Below are 21251 nucleotides of genomic sequence, written 5' to 3'. Positions count from 1 at the left end.
GAAACGAGGTTTTCAATGAATAAGGGAATTGTTATCATATTATAATTACGATTCCATTGTTTTTTAATTGACAAACCAAAACATTGGAACGGCCTTGTACTTAACAAGTAGATAGCTAATCCCACTAACAGATAACCATTTTCTAGTTGCCTTGTTAGTTGCCCTTAATTATAAATAGTTAGGCTGCAATCCTAACCAATAAAGAACCGAAAAAGCTAACTCTTAAGTCTTAACCACTCAACTAACAGACAAAGCCAAGGTTTCTGATCTTGGCTTTGTAAGAACCTTTCACAATTGATTCAAATTAAAACCTTTGATATAACCAAAGCTCTATGAACAAAAGACAAGATGTGACTAGCAACAACCTCTTAAAGATTCCTATAACATCAACAGCTATTGCAATAGTAGCACAAGACTCATTTAGTTTCATGATGATTTCATTTGAGAAAATTGTGTCCAGTGGAAGAGCAAATGAGGGTTTGCTGGTGACTCAGCCAAAAGAAATAGAACATATGAATATAGGAAGTTTATTTTTGTATGTCTTATAATAGAGATTTATTTTCATACAAACGGAAGATGTCAATCCATCAAAAGTTGCATATCAAATCACACCTTACATTTTCCAGCAAAAAAGAAAAAAGAAAAACTTAAACAAAGACAAATTACAGTAGAATATCATGCTGAGAACCCCATGTTAGGAGTCTAAAAGTGGATTAAGCATAACTCCAAAGAATAATACAATCCCATGAGTCTCTTCTCTAATCATATGAACAAGAAGGGATGATCAGCCACAAAGCTTGGATATACTCTTAGGCATTGCCTTTCAAATAGAAGAGCAGTGCTAGCCGTGGCTTCTTTCCCTTCCTCGTCGACTTCAATACAAGACTTGTGGAATACTCCTGAAACAAAGATGTCCTTACCAGTAATAGGACAATGAACCACTTCCGTAAGCTCACCAGCCATGAAAGGTAGTTCAAGCCCTATTTTCTTCATGGTCTCTTTTGCTTTAAACTCGAATGAGAATTTAAATTTTGGAATCCAAAACTCAGTGAGTTTGTCTTTTGTCAGCTCATATTGTTGATTCAAAAACTCAGGATTGGATTTAACCTTTTGGATTAGATTATGTATATCATCTTTCTCATTTGGAAGGAAAAAGTACATGGAAAATTTACCAGAGTCTTGACCACTTCGGTAAGGAATTTTGAGAACCTTAAAATCATCAAAGCATCTGTATAAATGTCTCTCAAAAGGGTTGTTGCTAGTTGTCATAAAAGGGACTTGAATAGTTTGACCATTAAGAAGGTGAAAGTTTCTAGTTCGAGTATTTGAAGCGTCGAATTCTCTATCTCATGATCCTTTGAAGTAGAGTGCATTTGCTAAAACTAGTACAGTCAAGTGATCAACACATCCATAAGGGAGAAGTCTAGTTATGAGTCCTTTGGTTGCCTTTTGAGCCCAAGAATTCACCTCACAGGAAGATAAGCACAAGCAAAACCGTACTGAAATGATATTTTTTAATAACAATATATGTGTATGTTGTGTAATGTAGACAAACATATTGAACTTTTCAACATAATTATTAATTACACAAGTTCATCTCCATGGATCTAAACGTCAAACTATACCTGAGAAAGTCAACATAGATGAACGTTATGAACATGAACCATGGTCCACATTCTTTCACCAATTTTGGATAACAAGATCATCAATTTGCTTAATGAAAGAATATTCCCAACTTATTATATTGGTTCAGCAAGTTTTTTTTTCTTTTTGATGGAATTGGTTTAGCAAGTTTAACGGCTATATAAAAGTTGACAACAAAGAGATTTACCTTAGCAACAAAGTCAACGTTTTTTATCTAGGTTTTGTAATTCTCTTTCAAAATAGCTTCAAATGATGGGTTCAAATTGTATCCTTGATCCAACCAAGCCCCATTAACAAGCGACAATAGGGGACCACTTCTTGGACTTTCGTGAACTTCATTTGGTGATATCAGACTTGTGACATGTGAGGACAATAAACTGAGTTCATCAACACTTTCTGATCCCAAAAAGAACAACAGCTATTCTAGAGTATGCCCCGTTGACCCTGCGGCGACCAAGCTTAACAGAACATGTAATGATAAAGGTGAGGCCACAAAGTTTGAACCCTTATTGGCTTCATTTTCTAAAACTTGGGTTGTCAAGGTCAAACAGAAATTGTTATTGAAATGATTGGAGGAGGAGTTTGCTTTTGATGGATGTTCCATTGAGGTTAGCAAAGCTTAATTTGATAGTTGTAGTGACTCTTCTTAAATAGAGTTACAAGAATGAACTATTAGACTTTGTTGTACGTGTGTTGTCCTCTTGTAGGTTGCTAAATATATCCACGCATACTTCTTGTGGCTTGCTAAGTAAACTCTTGTAGCTTGCTTAATGACTACATGTAGTTTTTCCTTGAGATGTCTCCTTTCAGATGAAAAACGACATTTTGGCCAACTTCAATCACTTATCAGAAACGACAAGTCAATTATAGAACATATCGAATTCTAAAGAAAGCCACCTGTAGTTTTCTGTTTCTACAAAGATGACATTGACATGGCTCTATAAATGCTAAGCTAAGTATGAAGCAGAAAAGAGAAAACGACATATAGTTTTCTGTTTCATATGTTGTTTGAAGTACCTTGTTTTATAAGGATGTAATTCATCTGAAACGTTGTTTTCTGTTAACGAATACAACATATAACAACAGATTTTCACTTAGATGAGTTTTATTTTTGTTCGAAAACGACAGATGCTTTCCTTCTGGCAATGAACGTGTAAATTTTCTTCACAAGGAAACGAAGCACAACAAAAGGCAGCCAGCTAAAACATGAACTTAAGAGTATAGCTAAAACATTACACTGTATATACACAACTATAATTATTTAAACAAGTTGATACTTTAAACAAGCTGATAACTAATACTACTAACAGATAACCATTTTTAAGTTGCCATGTTAGGTACCCTCAGTTACAAATAATTAGGCTGCAATTCTAACCAAGAAATAACCGAACTCTTAACCACACAACTAACAGACAAAGCCAAGGTTTCTGATCTTGGCTTTGTAAGAACCTTTCACAAATGCTTCAAAAGATAGCCCCAAGTGAGCCTTTAATCTAAACCAGAACGATTAACAAAAGACAAGATGTGACTAACAACCTCTTAAAGATTCCCAATGCCATCATTAGGCAAGGTCATATGTGAAGACAAAACACTCAGATGAGCAACACTAGTTGACTTCAATAACATCAACAGCTATTGCAATAGTAGCACAAGACTCATTTTTTATGATGATTTCATTTGAGTCAATTGTTTCCAGTGAAAAAGCAAATGAGGGTTTGCAGGTCACTCAGCCAAAAAGAAATAGTACATATGAATATAGGAAATTTATTTTTGTATATCTAATAATTGAGATTTATTTTCATACAACAGAAAGATGTCAATCCATCAAAAGTAGCATATCAAAGCACACCTTACATATTTCAGCCAGAAAAAAAAAAAAGAACACGCACACTTAATAAAGACAAATTACAGTAGAACAACATGTTAAGAGGAATGAGGATTAGGAGTCTAGAAGTGGATTAAGCACAGCTCCAAAAAAGAACACAATCCCATGAGTCTCTTCTCTAATCATGAACAAGAAGGGATGATCAGCCACAAAGCTTGGATACACTCTTTGGCGTTGCAATTCGAACATAACAGCAGTGCTAGTCGCAGCTTCTGTCCCTTCCTCGTTGACTTCTATACAAGACTTGTGGAATACTTTTGAAACAAAGATGTCCTTACCAAGAATGGGACAATCAATCACTTCTGTAAGCTCACCAGGCTTGAAAGGTAGTTTGAGCCCCATTTTATGCATGGTCTCTATCGCTCCAAACTCGAATGAGAATTTAAATTTTGGAATCCAAAACTCAGTGAGTTTGTCTTTTGTCAGCTCATATTGTTCATCCAAAAAATTAGGATTTGATTTAACCTTTTGGATTAGATTGAAGATACCATCCCTCTCATTTGGAAGGAAAAAGTACATGGAAAATCTACGAGAGTCTTGACCACTTCGGTAAGGAATTTTGAGAACCTTAAAAGTATCAAAGCATTTGTATAGATGTCTCTCAAAAGGGTTGTCACCAGTTGTCATAAAGGGAACTTGAACAGTTTGACCGTTAAGAAGGTGAAAGTTTCTAGTTCGAGTATTTGAAGTGTCGAATTGTTTATCCCATGATCCTTTGAAGTAGAGTGCATTTGCAAAAACTAGTACAGTATGAAAATCTACACATCCATAAGGAAGAAGTTTAGTTATGAGTCCTTCGGTTTCTTTTTCAGCCCAAGAATTCACTTCATCCACTATTTCATCAGCCTTCAGGGAGAAAAGCACAAGCAAAATCGTATTAAAATGATATTGTTTAATAACAATAATGTATATGTGTATGCGTATGCGTATGTGTATGTGTAATGTAGATTAAACATAAATACACAAGTTCATCTCCATGGATCTAAAAATCAAACTAAAACCGAAAAAGTCAACTAGATGAACATTATGAACATGAATCATGATTTACAAATTTCCCCAATTTTAGATAACACGACCATCAATTTTCTTGATTAAAGAATATTCCCAACTTAAAATATTAGCTCAGTAAGTTTAACGGCTATAAATTTAAAAAAAGTTGAAAACAAAGAGATTTACCTTAGCAACAAAGTCAACGTTTTTTATCTCGGCTTTGTATGTCTCTTTCACAATAGCTTCAAATGATGGCTTCAAATTGTACCTTTGATCCAACCAAGCCCCATTAACAAAGGATAAGAGGGGACCACTTCTTGGACTTTCACTGCCTTCATTTGGTGATATCAGACTTGTGACATGTGAAGACAATAAACTGAGTTCATCAACACTTTGTGATCCCAAAAAGAACAACAACTGTTCTAGAGTACGTCCCGTTGACCCTGCGGCGACCAAGCTTAACACAACATGTAATGATAAAGGTGAGGCCACAAAGTTTGTACCCTTATTGGCTTCATTTTCTAAAACTTGGGTTGTCAAGGCCAAACAGAAATTGGTGTTGAAATGATTGGAGGAGTTTGACTTTGATGAATGCTCCATTGAAGTTTTTTGTTTTTTTTAAGGGGAAGCTCCATTGGGGTTATCAAAGCTTGAATTGATAGTTGTTGTAGTGATGCTTCAATATACTTGGCTCTTCTTAAATAGTTACAAGAATGGAGTGTGACTTTGTTGTGTGTGTAGTTCTTTCTCTTGTAGGTTGCTTAATATCCACGCTTACTTGGTACCCACGTACAAATATTTTTCATGACCACATTATGACTACATGTCGTTTCTCCTTGAGATGTCTCCTTTCAGATGAATAACGACATGTTGGCCAACTTTCATTACTTATTGAACAGAAACAATAAGTCAATTACAGAACATATCGAGTTTTAGAGAAACGACATGTATTTTTCTGTTTCTACAAAGATGACAGACCTGTATGTATGTAACGCTGACAACATCTTTTTTCTTTAAAAACAAACCAACAAATGAGGCAGAAAACGACATTTAGTTTTCTATTTCATATGTTGTTTGATAATATGGCATGTTTAATGAAAATTATTTGTTTAATAATGATTCCGAATTCACATATTTACTAATGGTAGAAATTGGTAGAATAAGGGAAAAAAAATCCCAATTACCAAAGAAATGCCATTGATAATAATGACTTCTATTTTTTATAAATAGAAAATTTAAAGATAATTTTGTTATTTAAAAATATATCTCACAAAATAAATATTTATATTTATTTATATTTTTTAATAAAAAAAATAATTTAATCAATTTAAACATTCTAATTAAGTTTCCTAATAATGTAAACAACATAAAATAATTCTAATTCATTTTCCGAACAATTTGAATAAACAACATAATACGTGCTATTAATGTAATTTATCAAGAACTTCCAATGAATAAAACTTAAGTAATGTTAGATGTGTTAAATTTCATCCATAGATAATTTTAAGTGGGACCTCATCACTTTTAATTGTGTAGTTGAAATTAATTACACATCATTATCATTATGTGTAAATAGCAATCATTACTCAACTTATAAAAACAAGTTTTCCCTTAAAATCCGTTTTGTTCGTTCATAAACGACATGTACTTTTCTTTTTGCAATAGAGGGAAACGAAGAAGCCCAACTAAACTCAGCTATCAACATGATGAACTTGGGAATATAGCTAAAATATTACATCGTATATACACAACTATAATTCATACACGCAATCGTTCTCAAGTGTATCTCCTTTTTCTTTTTTTGCCTCGTTTACCCCATTCTATATAAGTTGGATTGGAGGCATAAAACCAAGAATAAAACAAGGTATTGAATCAGTATTTTGATAACCATATATATATATATATATTACCAAAATGAAATTTTGATGAAGACCAAGATGTGCAAAACTAAAATGTAAAACACAAAACCTGATCTGAGCAACATAAGCCTCTGCTGACATTCATTTCGGCCACCAGAAGAATAAGGGTTCTTGTAATTAGGTTCAACAATGTAATCAGAGGAAGCAGACCCCTTCTCTAATGTGCTTCGGACAAACCGATTTCTGGCTGCATTCACCTCTACATTGCTACTTTCCAGCCGCCTCCACAAACCATTCAAATTTTCTAGTTCCAGCCCTTTTATATGAATTTCACTTACCAAGCCTTCTGCTTGTGCCTACAAATGAAATGGATAATGTGTCAACGGTGACAAAATTTCCTCCAGGATTTAGCAATGGATAACATATAAATATTGGTACTTTCGAAACAAGAAATCTTGATTTTTTTTTTTTTTGGGGTAGGGAACACTTGAAATATTTTTCTGAGGTTCACAATTACCTGTTTCGAAGCCAGTTGCTCAATGAGGCTGTGAAGCTGCTTATCTAATATCTTCTCTCTTTGTGCTGCAGAATCGAAGATTAAAAATTGACAAGAGTTTCAACTATATGATTCCTCTATTAAGCTAAGCAGGACATAGTCCGACATAGTAAGTAAATTGATGACTTAAAATACCTGGGGTGGGTTGCTTCAGTGCATTCTCTTGTACTTCTAACCAAGTCTTTTCTAAGACCTGAACTTTATCCTCCAATAAACTCTACAAGAAAGATAACCCTTATAATAAGTAAAATGCAAGAAAAATAAGAGTTCATCGTCAAAAAAATTCAAAAGAATGCAGACCAGCTCCTTCTTCTGGTTCTCTAACTCCTCTATTATGGAGGACTTCGGGGCTGCTGTATCTTGTCCAGTTTCAAACGCTGAGGATTCACCCACTGATACTTCTGCTCCTCCACCAGATTGACTGGCACTCAATGCAGTTTGTGCATTTTCAAGTTCCACCCTCAAATTCTTCTCAGTCTCCTCCATCTCCTAAAATGATCAATTGATCAAAAGAACTTCAAATGGCTTGCTCAAACACATGAAAACCACCAAGCGAACTACATGCATTTTTAGTATACTTATAATAACAGGGACAGGGCATAAAAACTTTACTCTTTTGGAGTAAAAGAATATGGCTATAAAATCCATGTGCATAAGAAGTCTCAACAAGAGGCAATGTCACTAACATAGTGGCATTCATTATATATGGTTACCTACAAAAAAAAAAAAAAAAGTCACCTTTCCGATTGAAAGTGTTAATGCTCACCTCTAATTTTCTCCTTAGTACATCAGCTTCCTGTCTTTTCTCCTGTATCTTATTTTCACAATTTGATATAGCTTTTTCGAAAGCAGCATTTTCTTCTTGTAGAGTCACCTCTCTCAATTGAGCCTGACCATAATGATTGGTGAAATACTATTAATAATGCAAAATGAAGCATTAACAATATACAAAAACTATACTTTCATTCAAACCCTAAAAACCAAAAAAAACCATTGATATAAACCCAGATGAAATCACTCGATTAGAATAGAATCAATGCACATTTGTAATGACCCAGATGAACAAAAAAATTATAAAAAATTTGGTGAAAAAAACATTTAAATAATAAGAAGAAGAAGGATAAGCAAACCTGTTCGCGGGTAGCGGAGTGGGAATTCAATTGGAGAGCAAGATCGGCATTAGAAGCTAGGGAGTGAGCATGGAGGTGAGGAAGGCGTTGGGATATGTCAGGAGGAGGGAGTCTCAACCGTAGATCTTGAATTGAGCGGCTCAAAGAAGCCGCTTTCTGATCCAATTCCTGAACGTACTTTTGCTGCTCTGGACTGTAAACAATTGGGATTAAATCAGCCCCACCTTCTCCGTTTCCATGTCCACTACCGCCGCCCCCGACGACGTCTGCCGCCCATGCTAGTAGGCCTGCCATTTTCTTATCTTCTTGAATCTTGACTGGCTCCAATGGACAATGGCGGTTGAGAAATTGCTTAACTCACATTACATCACAGTTTCAGACGACGAACCGGGAAGGAGGGCAGGTTGGGCTTAACCAGAAATTTGGCTTCTTCCAATGAAAGCCCAAGTTTTATCTATTGGGCCTAGATGGAGCTCAAACTTCTAAGGGCATTTTTCAAAAATATGGCTTTCGTGCCATTATTGTACAAAAATATGAAAATTATACTTTTCTTAATTTTTATAGGAAAATTTATTAAAGAAAAAATTAAAGTATAGAAAACACAATTACTAGCTAACTAAAATATAGAAGCTAAATTTAAAATCAAAACACATCAGTCAAACAAAGTAACTATTGTAAATTAGCATTACACTATTCTCTTTCTCAAACCCCTGCCACACAAACATTTTCTCTCTCCAAACCCAGCTGCACGGTTCTCTCTCTCCCATCTCTCTTCTCTTTCCTTTTTCCTTAGCCGCCACCTCCCTTGTCTTCCACTCGCCTGCCTCACCATCTCCACCATCATCTCCGGCCACCCACCCTCACCACCTGGAATTCACCTTAGGCGCGCACCTCCATGAAACCCAGCTCAGCTCCAACCGTTCAAGACCCCAACCGTTCGAGACCCCAACTCCGCCTGAGCCCCACTCGTCAGAGAGCCCCATCTGAGTGTGGGCCCTGGTGCAACACCAACATCTCCACGACGAACCACCTCCACCTCTGCCCGTGGTGTCGATGCGCACCCAGATCCAAAACGACAGGGTTCGCGTGTACGGGATAAGGGGTTTTGGTGGTGGTCGAAGGCGAGGGAGGAAGGTGGTTCATGGTCGAAGGTGATGCAGGAAGGTGGCCTAGACACGAACCCAGGCGGCGGAAAGGCAGACGACGGCTAGGGTTCTTGGTGAGAGAAGAGAAGAAGATGGGAGAGAGAGAAAGAGGGTGGATCTGATTTTTTTTCTATCTTCAGGTCTAGGGTAACTAGTTACCTTCCCGTTCTTTGTGTGTATATTTCTGGGGGTAACTAGTTACTTTCTCGTACTTTGTGTGTATATTTCTAGGGGTAACTGGTTACCTTTCAGTTCTTTGTGTGTATATTTCTGGGGGTAACTGATTACATTTATATTCTGATATGGGTGTATATTTATGGGTTCCTTATGGTAATTGGTTACCTTGTTATTAAAATCATAGGTACTTCTTATTTCTTTTTTAATGAAGTGTTCTTCTTTTTTTTTTCCTTCAAATTTGATGTTTCTTTTCATATATAGTATGAGTACCCCGTCACTCCTCTTATGGTAACTAGTTACCCCTATTATGGCAAAAAAATTACTCCTCTCACGATCGTTGGTTACCCCTTCTGGTACATGTTATTTAACCTAGTTCTAAGATTTTTTTTTACATAATTGTCAAAGATCAATCAAGTAACTGGTTACCTTACCTAAGATTTGAAAAAATAAACATGCAATCTAAAAAAAAAGAAAAAAAATGTTTCTAATAAATAAAAAATAATAATAAACACAATTCATATTTAAAAAAATTGCAAAACAACCAAATAAATATTAGTATAAAGTTAGTTATATAAAAAAAACAAATAAGCTTAAAAAATAATAATCAAATTACAAACATACCCTTCCAAATTAATAAAACTTGATTAAGAGTAAAACTATGGCATAAACCAACTTTTATACAAAAATATGGAAAAATAAACTCTTAAAAAGTGAAATTCTTAAAAAAAAAGTCATAAATTAACTCTTTTTTTTAAATCATATTTTTTCACTCTATTAAAATCTCATATAAAATGTAATTTCCTCAACTTTTAAGCTCACTCTAGAATGGTGTAAGTGAAATGGACATATGTAATTGGATTTTTTTTGGGCTTGATTGACATTTTTGTCACTATTTTATAACATTTTTAGTAATAGTAACAAATAATTTAGAGAAATTTACATATTTTAAATTTAAACTTAACTTCTATATTTATAAACATTTGACTTATGCCACGAAATAGGGCAAGTTGACAAAAAAAAATATAGAACGTCAATAAAATATATAAAACATATCACCATAAATAAATTCACAAATTTCATTAAAAAAAAATTATTGACAATAATCTTCTTCCTTGTCAGCATCTTCTCCGGCATCATCACCTACAAGATTGTGATAGTCTTCTCCGACAGTGATTTAGAATGTTTTTATTATTCTTCTATAGTGGTTGCTTTCACTATTATTATTATTATTATTCAGGTTTAAGTTAAGTAACCTATTTTTGATTAAGGTTTTAGATCTATTATTAGCGTAACGAATTATATATTTTGATGGAAATAATCATAATTATTTTGATAGTGGTAACCAACTACCATCACATCATTCAAAATATAAAAATTAATTTCATAGTGATAATCGTTTATCACCACATCACTAAAAAACTATAAAAAAAAATGATAGTGGTAATTGGTTACTACTATATTACAAAAAAAAAATGATAGTAGTTATAGGTAACTACCACATCAATTTTTAAAATAATTAATTCGACACTAGTAACCAATTATCATCATATAAGTAGGGAAAAAATGATATTACTAAACAATATGGAAAAAGAAACTCAAAAAAATGTATTAAAAAAAAAGAAGAAGAAAAACCCATAAAAAAATGCACCAAATTGAAAACCTCATATTTATCAAACTTATGAAGAAAAAAAATACCATGTTTAATGTAATTTCCACACTAAATTATGATATGTGAGTACTAATATTCATAATGATTACGTAGAGATTTTTAAAATAATAATAATTATATGTTTTATTATCGTTTTTATAGTTTTTAAAAATAATTAACCACAATTATAAATTTTCAAAAAAATACAATTTTTTATTTAAGAAATATAGTTTTTGAATTTGATATTGTTTACTGAGTTTTTCGAAAACTAGAAATATATTATGAAATAAGAGCTGAAAAGAAAGGATTAGAGATGAACAATCAGAGTTTTTACGTGGTTGGGGCGTTAATGAGCCTTAGTCCGCGAGTCACTAGTATTAGGCTTTAGAGAATATTGAAAATGGAGTTTTTCTACAAGTTTTAGTAGAGTTTTTGCTTACTAGAGAAATTATGGGATCCCCACTACAGTACACAACTGGCCCTATTTATAGGCAATCAAGCACCTTGGGCTGGACTAATCCGGGGCCAATAGGGATGTAATTACAGTTTGCTCGCTAATGGAGCCATAATACAAATAATGTAACATAATTAGATGTTGTTAATCTGGGCTCATTGGACCGACTTAGGTGTGGCCAAGCCTTACAGCTGCCCATTGTACGTTACCACGGACTGGTCCGCATGAGCTTCTAAGGGGATCCTAGGGACAAGTTCTGTCAGAGTAGTTGGAGTACTGTTTCCTAGGAACAGTGTACGTTCTGGGTGTACCCTCTTCTGCAGGTTATTTGAGGAGACCAATTGTCGGATTTGGTGGGGACAGGTCAGCATCGGGGAAAACTAGGCTTGCCCTATCTAGGGGTCTGGTCTGAGTTCGTTTACTAATGTCCCGGTTCATTTACTAGAGTCTTGGTTTGTTCACCAGGACTCGGGTTCATTTGCCAAGGTGGACATCATGACACTGAAGATCTCGCCTGGATTCTTGATTGTTAGAGAATATATATTTATACTCAATGGAAACATGGAAAAACCAAAATACAACTCTATGTAAAAAATACAATAGACAAGGTAATTGATTAAATAAATATTACAACTCAATTGCTCAAAATCAAGTAAATATAAAGAGGTATAAGAAGAAGATTACAAATTCAAAACAATAATAATACAAGTAAATAAGATCAATAAGATCAAAAGAATGAAAATAAAACCAATAAAAAGGGACAAACTCTCACACAACCAAATTGTAGAGTAGTGGGGATCACCAACTTGAACAAGGCTCAAAACCTTTGTCCAAAATCTTATTTCCCCTTATTCTCTAAGCACGAAGGGATCTCTCAAGGAAATAACTCTCTGGAATTATCAAGCCTCTATGATGTATTCTCCAGCCAAGTGCTTTGTGGATGGAAAATGGTGTGTCTTACAAATGAGCATTAGGCTCATATTTATAGAATTTGAGATACCCCTTTGAATTTCAAATTCCACCAACCCCCATGGCTGTTACCAATGTTTAATTGGATGTTTATGGAATTAAAATGGAGATTTGAGAGTTATTTGGGATGTTAGAACCATTCAATTTGGAAAAAACTAAAAAACCAAATAGGTTGTCAGCCTCACTGGCCGCGCCCAGGAATTTTCAGTGGCCGCGACCACTGTCTTCTGTCCCCCAGGCCGCGGCCACATGCCATTTTCAGCACAAAAAAATCATTTTTCCAAAACGTTCCAAAACGTCCTAAATCATTTCCCACATGATTTTGTAACCTCCAAACACCTATTGGGAGTTAAAACACATGTCTCCAACAGCCATATTTCATCATGGCTTTGTGAAATCCAATCTCAAATGTGTAACATATAATATACACATTATTGGGTAATATTTGGGAGTTACAAATTTGTAACTGATTTTGTAACTCCAAAATATGTCACATTTGGGCACACACATGTGTCTAATTTTTCTGACTCTCAATAATATGTTACAAGGTGTGACAAATCATATTTTGTCACATTATTTAATCTAACATTATATTATATGAAATAATATAACATTCCCCCACTAGATTAAATAATCACTTTTTATAACACTTATTTAATCAATCAAACATTATATTAAATTATAATATTCCCCCACTTGATTAAATAATCACTCTCTATAGAAACATTTGCATTGGTGCATAAAGTAAAATGTCTTTCGACTTGAATTTTACCTTGGTGTAATTATCATAAAGTTTGTTGAAATTTTGGTTGCCGAAGCATTGAACCACTATCCCTTGATAACAAACCGGTGATAACACACACACCTTTACTATGTTCACTTGAGACCTCAATGTCTCGCTTTTGCACCGTTAATGGTCATGTGCACATTCCATTCATAGTCTTTTCTTGAGAATGACTCCCAATTCTCATGAGGGGTGGCACCACCCCTAGGTCTATATAGGTAGAACTCTTACAGTATTTTGTTACCCTAAAATACTTGTCTTCTCAAGACTAAGTTCTATTAAAAAACCTTTCGGTTTTAACCCTCATTTTGTTACAGTATTTTGTTACCCTAAAATACTTGTCTTCTCAACACTCTAGTACTCATATCTTAGATGGGACAAAATTTGAGTACTACTACTTATTCACTTGATTGACTTGTTATTACCTATTGAACCTAATACTAGTTTGGTTACTAGTATTAAGATAGGTTACCATCAATTGTGAATCTCTTTAGGGAGTCTAAGTCCCATCCCCTTGAGATGTAGAAATGATTCCATTTGAATCATTTTTCTCATGTATGCATACTTAGACACTCTCATTATTTTATTCAAACTTTGTTGCTAGCTATAGTTTGATTAAAATAGTTACCCCTGTAAAATAGTGATTTTGACCATAGTCAACACCCCCACTATTTTATAGTTTAATATCCAAGATAAACATTTTCCTTGAATATTAATTCTGGAAACCTATTTGTTTCTAGAATTATCCTTTATGTTTTAAATTGATTCCTTCTTGAATCAAAATATTACAAAACAATAACTTTAGACACCAAACATGTCTAGATTTGTTCATTCTATACACATATAGCCAATGTAAATTAGAATGTGGAATTCCAAATCATCTATTTGATAGGATGACCAAATTAATCAATTGATTAACTTTGGAGTATCACCCCCACATTTCTCACATAGTGATAATAAAATATCACTTTAAAATAGAAATATCTTCATTTCTATTAAGTCCTTTATCCTCTAAGATAAATCTAGACCTATGATTCTCAAAGTTCATCATGAGTCCTTTATGCCAAATGATAAACTCTCAAGATAAAATCTCAAAGTTTATCTTGATTTATTTACTTGCTAAAGCAAGGCACACTCCTTTCAAAGCAACTTTTACTTTTAGTTGTCTAAATAATCTCAAAATCACTTAAACAACTTTTGTGCATTTTTTAAGAGTCTCTTAGAGATTCTTTTGCAAATATCAATTTGATATCCATTGATTTTCTCATCAAAATCAAAATCAAAATGTCAATTTTTAAACACTTTAAATCAAAGAAAATAAACCCTCATTGATTTACTTTAACTGTAACGACCCAAATTTGCTAATAAGGCATAGGACCTTGATTAGCGTGCCTGGAGGGTAGTGGGTGAATTACGGTTATAATATGTGAATTTATGTGAATGTGTGATAGAGATGCATGTTTAGTTGAATTGAATATGCATGTGGGCACCGTTTGGATATTAGGGGTAAGTTTGTGATTTTAGCCCGTTGAGGGCATAAATGTGATAAATATGATATGTATGTGATATGTATCTGTGTAGCACGATCCGAGACAGTTCTAGGGAACAGTTAGCCAGAATGTCACAACGGGGTTGAGAATCCGACTCAGGGCGAGTCGAGGGGTATTTTGGGTATTAGATGTATTATGGGGTTATCGGGTTATGGAAATAAATATTTGGAGATATATTTGAGGTTAGAATGTCTATGAGAGAATATTGGGGAAATCTACCATTTTTCCCTCGGGGACGTTTTTGGCACCCCGAGTCTTGAGGTAACCTTAAAGCTTAAGTTAAATAAAACAAAACCTAGGAAGTTTTTAGAAACTTAGAAACCGACATTCACTTTTCCTTCTCAGCTGAAGATAGCTTTTATTCTCTCTCACCTTTACTCTCCAAGACAACTCAAGGAAAGAAGCTAGGAAAAGAAAACGGTCAAGAACTAAGAATTGGAGCAGAGCTTGGGAGACTCTAACCAGAAAACCAGGGCTTGGAGCTTGAGGAATTAAAGTTGGGAATTTAGGGGATCAACTCTGAATCATAACTCAGCAAGGGTAATGTAATGCCCCGGATTCCCTAATATGGTTTAATGGCTGGATTAGTAGGCGGGGAGGGCCATAACTGTTTAATTATGCCATTAAATGAATTTATGCATGTTTATCAGAATTATATTATAATATGATGCTAAATGCATGCATGTGGGTCCACATTTGTTTATGGGGGTGTTTTGGTAATTTGGCCCGTTGGGGGCATAATTGTATATTTGTTTGCATATCAATGATATATTGTGAGGCCACATTATAATGTGGATTGATTCGAGTTGTTCGGCATGAGACGATCTTCAAGTATAATTTATCGGTTTGGTCATAACAGGCTTAAGCTCGGGGCTCGGGGTGAGTCTCGGGGTGTTTTTAATGATTAGAGCGTTACCGGGAATTATAGGGTAACGGGATGTGAATTATTGGTGTATGAGATTGTTGAGGTTAGTGGGAATTGGAGAGCGTTAATTATAATTAACGGTATAGGTTCGAAAGTACCAATTTTGCCCTTGGGAAGGTTTTAGAAACTTTTAATGACTTAGGGGCATTTAGGTCATTTGGATGGATGTATATGACCTTTAGATGGCTGTAGAAAAACAGAGAAGAAACAGGGTTTTCCTTCTTCATCCCATACATCATTTCCTTCCATTTATCCTTTGGAGTTTTTGAGCTCAAAGTGAGGTTTCAAGCTAGGAAATCAAGGGGATGGGTTTGTAGACTTGGTTCAGCCATTGAAGGAGGTCTAATCTCGGATTTGAGGTGAGTTTTAGCCATTGGTTTCTGGTTGTACTCTGTTTTAGCTTTGAGTTTTTTTTAGTTTGTAATTCTCTTGATGGATAGTTGAATTGATGGAAGTTTGAATGATGTTTAGCTTGGGTTTTGATGAGGGTTTGATAGAGGTGATGTTTAGGGGTTGGATTGAGTGTTTGGAGGAGGTTTGGAACTGGTTTGAGGGTTTGGTTCCAAGGGAAAACGCAGGGGAAGTCGAGCTGGTGCGTGCTGGTTTTTGGCTGTTTTGCGTAATGAGCCGTAGCATGGCTATGCTGAGCCGCGGCCCATGGTGCTTGACAGGAAAAGGCCACCTCTGTTTGAGGGGCGCGCCGTGGCGCAGCTAGGGAGGGTCGCGACCCTTAAGGAAATTTTGGCCAGAATTGTATTTTTAGCTTGGGGATTCAAGCCTTAGGCCTCGGGATCGATCCTACTACCCAGTTTAGTGGGATTCGATGTCTCGGAGGCTAGGTTTTGGTTTGGGAACCCTTTGTTATCATTTTCATTGATGAATCCTATATTTTGGTTATGACCAGGTGACCGTCAAGGAATTAAAAGATTGATCGTTCTCAGGGGTCGTTCTTATAATAACTTTCACTCGAACCAGAGGTAAGAAAACAGTGTATGAATACAGTTGCACCCTGTATATGTATTTGACATGCATGGCTTGTTACTGAAGCATGTTGGTTGATATATGTGGACATGGATTGCATATTAAATGCTAGTGAATGTTGATTACTTGTTTATGGCACTGACTAGTCAGGGACACTGACCCAAGAGTCAGAAATGGCAGAGCGTTATGAACGCCGGGCCAAATGAAGATTAGATCGAATCGATATCTGCATTTAATGGCTCTATGGCATTAATGTTGGACCGACCCTAAAGTCGATGAACTTATAAGCGCTTGGCTAGTCTAAGACTAGTACTCAAAGCTAGGGCATAAGGCCCCGGTGACTGTTGTCACATGGCTAGGGAACGATGTTCCAAGGTTATGACTCTATGGTCATGAGGAAGGTTATGTTGGTGACCATTCACCATACACCTATCCTGATCGAACTTATGAAAGGATAACTTATCAGTTAAGCTCTTGTAACCCTATCGTCACATGGCTAAAGGGAGCTATACCCACTTTTGTGACTTTTGCTACTGTCACCTATCTGTACCCGCTTCATGAGTCCCTAGGGCCGCGACGCTTAAGGTACTTTTGGGTTTTTAAGAGGTTTTAGGCTCAGGAACTCACTAGTTAAGGCTTGGGATGGATTTTATCACCCGGATTGATAGAATTCAATGCCTCGGAGATCATAATTATGGTTTGAAACTATTTATTGGGTTAGAGTTTGATAGGTGGACATTGTTAATGTGTTGTGACTAGGGCTTCAGCGAGGCTTGGACTAAGGAACTGTGCTCGAAGCATTGGTGCTTGGAAAGCTCGAGACGCAGGTAAGAAAACCACTGTTCCCATAGAGCTTGTATGCAGGGCAGCGCTCTATATGTTTGAATTGCAGGGCGTAGCCCTTGATTGAATTTGTTAATGTTCAGTATATGTTTTATTATGCTATGAATGCAATTGTGTAAATGTTCGGCAAGAGTCGGGAACGGCGCAGGCCGAGGTCGGCAGGGGCCGGGAACGGCGTTAGGCACGTTGAGTGCAAGGCCGAGTGCGGCAAGGGGCCGGGAGCAGCGTTGAGCACGTGGAGTGCGAGTTGCCAGGGCGAGACCTTAACAGATACCTGGGATATCCTCACGGTGTGGACCGCAAACCCAGGGCCTGGTAAAGCGCCTGGGATGGCATAGCCGTATGTGTTTAGCCTATTGATGGCCTGTCTATATGCTAAGTGTTTGTTATGGATACGTTTTTCTTGTGAGGGTTTTCTTGCTGATCTTCGGCTCACGGGTGCTCTGTGGTGCAGGTAAGGGCAAGGGGAAAATCGAACAACCATGAGTACGGAGAGCGTGAAGCGGCGCGTACATGTTTGGCCTGCCTGGCTGCCACAGCCAGTGGATCTTGGGAGATGGTTGTACTAAAACCTAGATTTTGTCGTCTAGTCGACTTTGTTTGTACTTAAATGTTGTAAATACTTCTAAACGATATTTTGGGATCCCAAATGTCAAATACTTTATGATTTTCAGTAAATGGAATTATTTTCAAAGTTTATAACTCTGTTTATGATTTAATTACACTTTTGACTTTAAACCTCGATTAGCGAGTTAAATGCATGTTTTTGAACTCACTTGGTAGCGGCTCTAAGGAAGTAGGGCGTTACATTAACACTTTGATTTTTTATGTTTTTGTTTAAAATTATTTCCTCATTGAGATTAATTTAAACATGTCACAATATTTAACCAAAATGAATAAAGTTCTCTTTTATTCACCATTGGTGTAAAGATTCAAAATTGCTTCTCCAATTTTGAAATGTCTCATCATTCAATATTTAAGAATTATTGTCACTAAATAATTCTCAAATATATTTCATTTGACCACACTTTAGACTATAAGTCTATTGAGTCAACATGTCATCCCACAATTTTTGAATTCACTTTGATCCGTTTTTCTTGCAATGGCAAGACACTTATCAAAAGATGTAACCCCCTTAGGTTCATCTTTTCTTATCTCATAATTGAGATGCTCAACACTTTAAATGAGAATTTTAATTTCCAAATAATACACTTTATTCACCAAATAAATAGTAACTTATTACATTATAATGATATAAGATAAAACATATTATCATCTCACAAATATTTGAAATATAACTTCACATTGTTGTCAACATACATGACTAATATCATACTAATATAGCTCTTTATTAATACGAGAACATGAATTACAAATATCATACACATATGATTTCACATTTATATTGATTCACAAAATCAATATATAGGCATGTCATATAAAACTCATAAAATTGTCATTCTAATAATTTATCATTATCACATAATAAGACAATTCTATAACATGCTAGTATTTTACCCAATAATCTACTATATTATTTACATATTAATCACATATAATAAATACTCAAGATATTAAATTATCTTCTAATATAACCACTATATTTGAAAAACAAAGGAGATTAGAAAACAATGAACCTCATTTATAAACTTTTCTTCTTCTCATTTCTATCACTATATGAAAACCATTAGATCTTCTAAGAAAACCAAAGAAGAACATTACCTTATCTTACCATCTTTTCAAAGTTGGATCCTTATATGATCTCCATGGTTTCTCCTTCCATTGAAAAGGAAGTTAAGCTTTTGATTGTTAGATAATATATATTTATACTCAATGGAAACATGGAAAACCCAAAATACAACTCTATGTAAAAAATACAATAGACAAGGTAATTGATTAAATAAACATTACAACTAAATTGCTCAAAATACAAGTAAATATAAAGAGGTAGAAGAAGAAGATTACAAACTCAAAACAATAATAATACAAGTAAATAAGATCAACAAGATCAAAAGAATGAAAATAAAACCAATAAAAAGGGACAAACTCTCACACAACCAAAGTGTAGAGTAGTGGGGATCACCAACTTGAACAAGGCTCAAAACCTTTGTCCAAAAGCTTATTTCCCCCTATTCTCTAAGCACGAAGGGAACTCTCAAGGAAATAACTCTCTGGAATTATCAAGCATCTATGGTGTATTTTCCAGCCAAGTGCTTTGTGGATGGAAAATAGTGTGTCTTACAAGTGAGCATTAGGCTCATATTTATAGAGTTTGAGATACCCCTTTGAATTTCAAATTCCACTAACCCCCATGGCTGTTACCAATGTTTAATTGGATGTTTATGGAATTAAAATGGAGATTTGGGAGTTATTTGGGATGTTAGAACCGTTTAATTTGGAAAAAAACTGAAAAACCATATAGGCTGTCAACCTCACTGGCTGCGGCCACTGGCTTCTGTCCCCCAGCACAAAAAAGTCATTTTTCCAAAACGTCCCAAATCCTTTCCCACAAGATTTTGTAACCTCCAAACACCTATTGGGAGTTAAAACACATGTCTCCAACAACCATATTTCATCATGGCTTTGTGAAATCCAATCTCAAATGTGTAACATATAATATACACAGTATTGGGTAATATTTGGGAGTTACAAATTTGTAACTGATTTTGTAACTCCAAAATATGTCACATTTGAGTATACACATGTGTCTAATTTTTCTGACTCTCAATAATATGTTACAAGGTGTGACAAATCACATTTTGTCACATTATTTAATCTAACATTATATTATATGAAATAATATAACATTGATAAGGTCTGTCTTCAGTGAACAGTTAGTATGTCGCCTTAATTAGCATCTCGGAGGATGTAGGTTGGTCGGGGCAGAGAAGATGAGTTGGGCCTGCATCTTAGTCCCGGTTCCTTCATTATGCTCGCGCCCATTGAATGTTGCTAGGCTTGATGGTGCTCGGGCTATCACGATTTCCTCCTTCCCCGTTCATTGGGTTCAGGATGGGCCTGGACCTCTTAAGAGGGCCCACAAACCCAGTGGGTCATGCCATGTGTCACGGGTGGAAAATAATGAAAACATTTACCCCCCAAGTCTTCATCTGTGTTCACATGGTGGAGACTTGCCTCACTCTCCCGGATCAATCTCAAATATCCCGATTCGTTTACTAGGAGTCGGGTTCATTTACTTGGGGGCCATTTGGGTGATCCCCATCCTTTCAAATTCCCAACGTCTCAGACACGTGTCTCCAGGTTGATGGTGCATCTGCGCCACTCGCGCCTTAAAGATCTGGAAAGAATCTTTTGATTGCCCAGGTGACCGATGGGTGTCAGTGCAATTCTTGAGACGTCCCGTCTGTACGAAAAAGGTTTATTGGGTACTTGAGTGGGCTGTTTAATGCTTCTTCACTATCCAAAACTGTTGGATGGGGATAGTCTTGAGATTTTTAACATGGACCGTTGGATGAGGTAGGTGCAGATTGTGGATTGACGAATCTACAATTTAGTATTTGATTAGGCCAATTAATGCCCCTGCATCATCTGGGATCATCGGATGGGGAAAATCTTGGGATCCCCACTATGGACCGTTGGATCAAATAGTGGATTTTTACCCTATAAATACCTCGACAGACTTATTTCCAAACTTTACTCATCCCATATATTCAAACTAGAGAGCAGAGAAAGCTTCGTATGTCCAACATT

The 21251-nt window shown here is 35.7% G+C and overlaps 3 protein-coding genes across 3 annotated transcripts; all 3 read right to left on the bottom strand.

Moving 5' to 3' along the window:
- Positions 1-519: 519 nt before the first annotated feature.
- Positions 520-1269, bottom strand: LOC133814244 (serpin-Z3-like). The gene has a single exon (XM_062247233.1). The coding sequence runs from the start codon at positions 1267-1269 to the stop codon at positions 763-765; it is 507 nt and encodes a 168-aa protein (XP_062103217.1). The 3' UTR covers positions 520-762.
- A 2136-nt stretch (positions 1270-3405) lies between these two features.
- On the bottom strand, positions 3406-6236 carry LOC133817784 (serpin-ZX-like). The gene is made up of 2 exons (XM_062250382.1): positions 4706-6236; positions 3406-4375 (listed from the first exon to the last, which is right to left on the bottom strand). The coding sequence occupies exons 1-2, from the start codon at positions 5117-5119 to the stop codon at positions 3584-3586; spliced, it is 1206 nt and encodes a 401-aa protein (XP_062106366.1). The 5' UTR covers positions 5120-6236; the 3' UTR covers positions 3406-3583.
- Positions 6237-6240: 4 nt separating this feature from the next.
- LOC133817785 (uncharacterized) lies at positions 6241-8450 on the bottom strand. The gene is made up of 6 exons (XM_062250383.1): positions 8065-8450; positions 7701-7823; positions 7235-7423; positions 7070-7151; positions 6896-6960; positions 6241-6734 (listed from the first exon to the last, which is right to left on the bottom strand). Exons 1-6 carry the CDS (start codon positions 8356-8358, stop codon positions 6426-6428), a joined length of 1062 nt encoding a protein of 353 aa, XP_062106367.1. The 5' UTR covers positions 8359-8450; the 3' UTR covers positions 6241-6425.
- Between the last annotated feature and the right edge of the window lie 12801 nt (positions 8451-21251).

The sequence above is a fragment of the Humulus lupulus genome, chromosome 2 (assembly GCF_963169125.1).
Source record: "Humulus lupulus chromosome 2, drHumLupu1.1, whole genome shotgun sequence".
Taxonomy (NCBI): domain Eukaryota; kingdom Viridiplantae; phylum Streptophyta; class Magnoliopsida; order Rosales; family Cannabaceae; genus Humulus; species Humulus lupulus.
The sequence above is the reverse complement of the archived record's forward strand: the minus strand, read 5'-3'. Positions and strand labels throughout refer to the sequence as shown.

Bases quoted from the DNA above. Each gene is read 5' to 3' on its own strand.
- LOC133814244 (XM_062247233.1), bottom strand. From the start codon at position 1,269: ATGACAACTAGCAACAACCCTTTTGAGAGACATTTATACAGATGCTTT.
- LOC133817784 (XM_062250382.1), bottom strand. From the start codon at position 5,119: ATGGAGCATTCATCAAAGTCAAACTCCTCCAATCATTTCAACACCAAT. The intron at 4,376-4,705 runs GTAAATCTCTTT...TTCTCCCTGAAG, and splicing joins ACGTTGACTTTGTTGCTAAG to GCTGATGAAATAGTGGATGA.
- LOC133817785 (XM_062250383.1), bottom strand. From the start codon at position 8,358: ATGGCAGGCCTACTAGCATGGGCGGCAGACGTCGTCGGGGGCGGCGGT. The intron at 7,424-7,700 runs GTGAGCATTAAC...TGATCATTTTAG, and splicing joins TACTAAGGAGAAAATTAGAG to GAGATGGAGGAGACTGAGAA. The intron at 6,961-7,069 runs GTATTTTAAGTC...TCGATTCTGCAG, and splicing joins ACTGAAGCAACCCACCCCAG to CACAAAGAGAGAAGATATTA.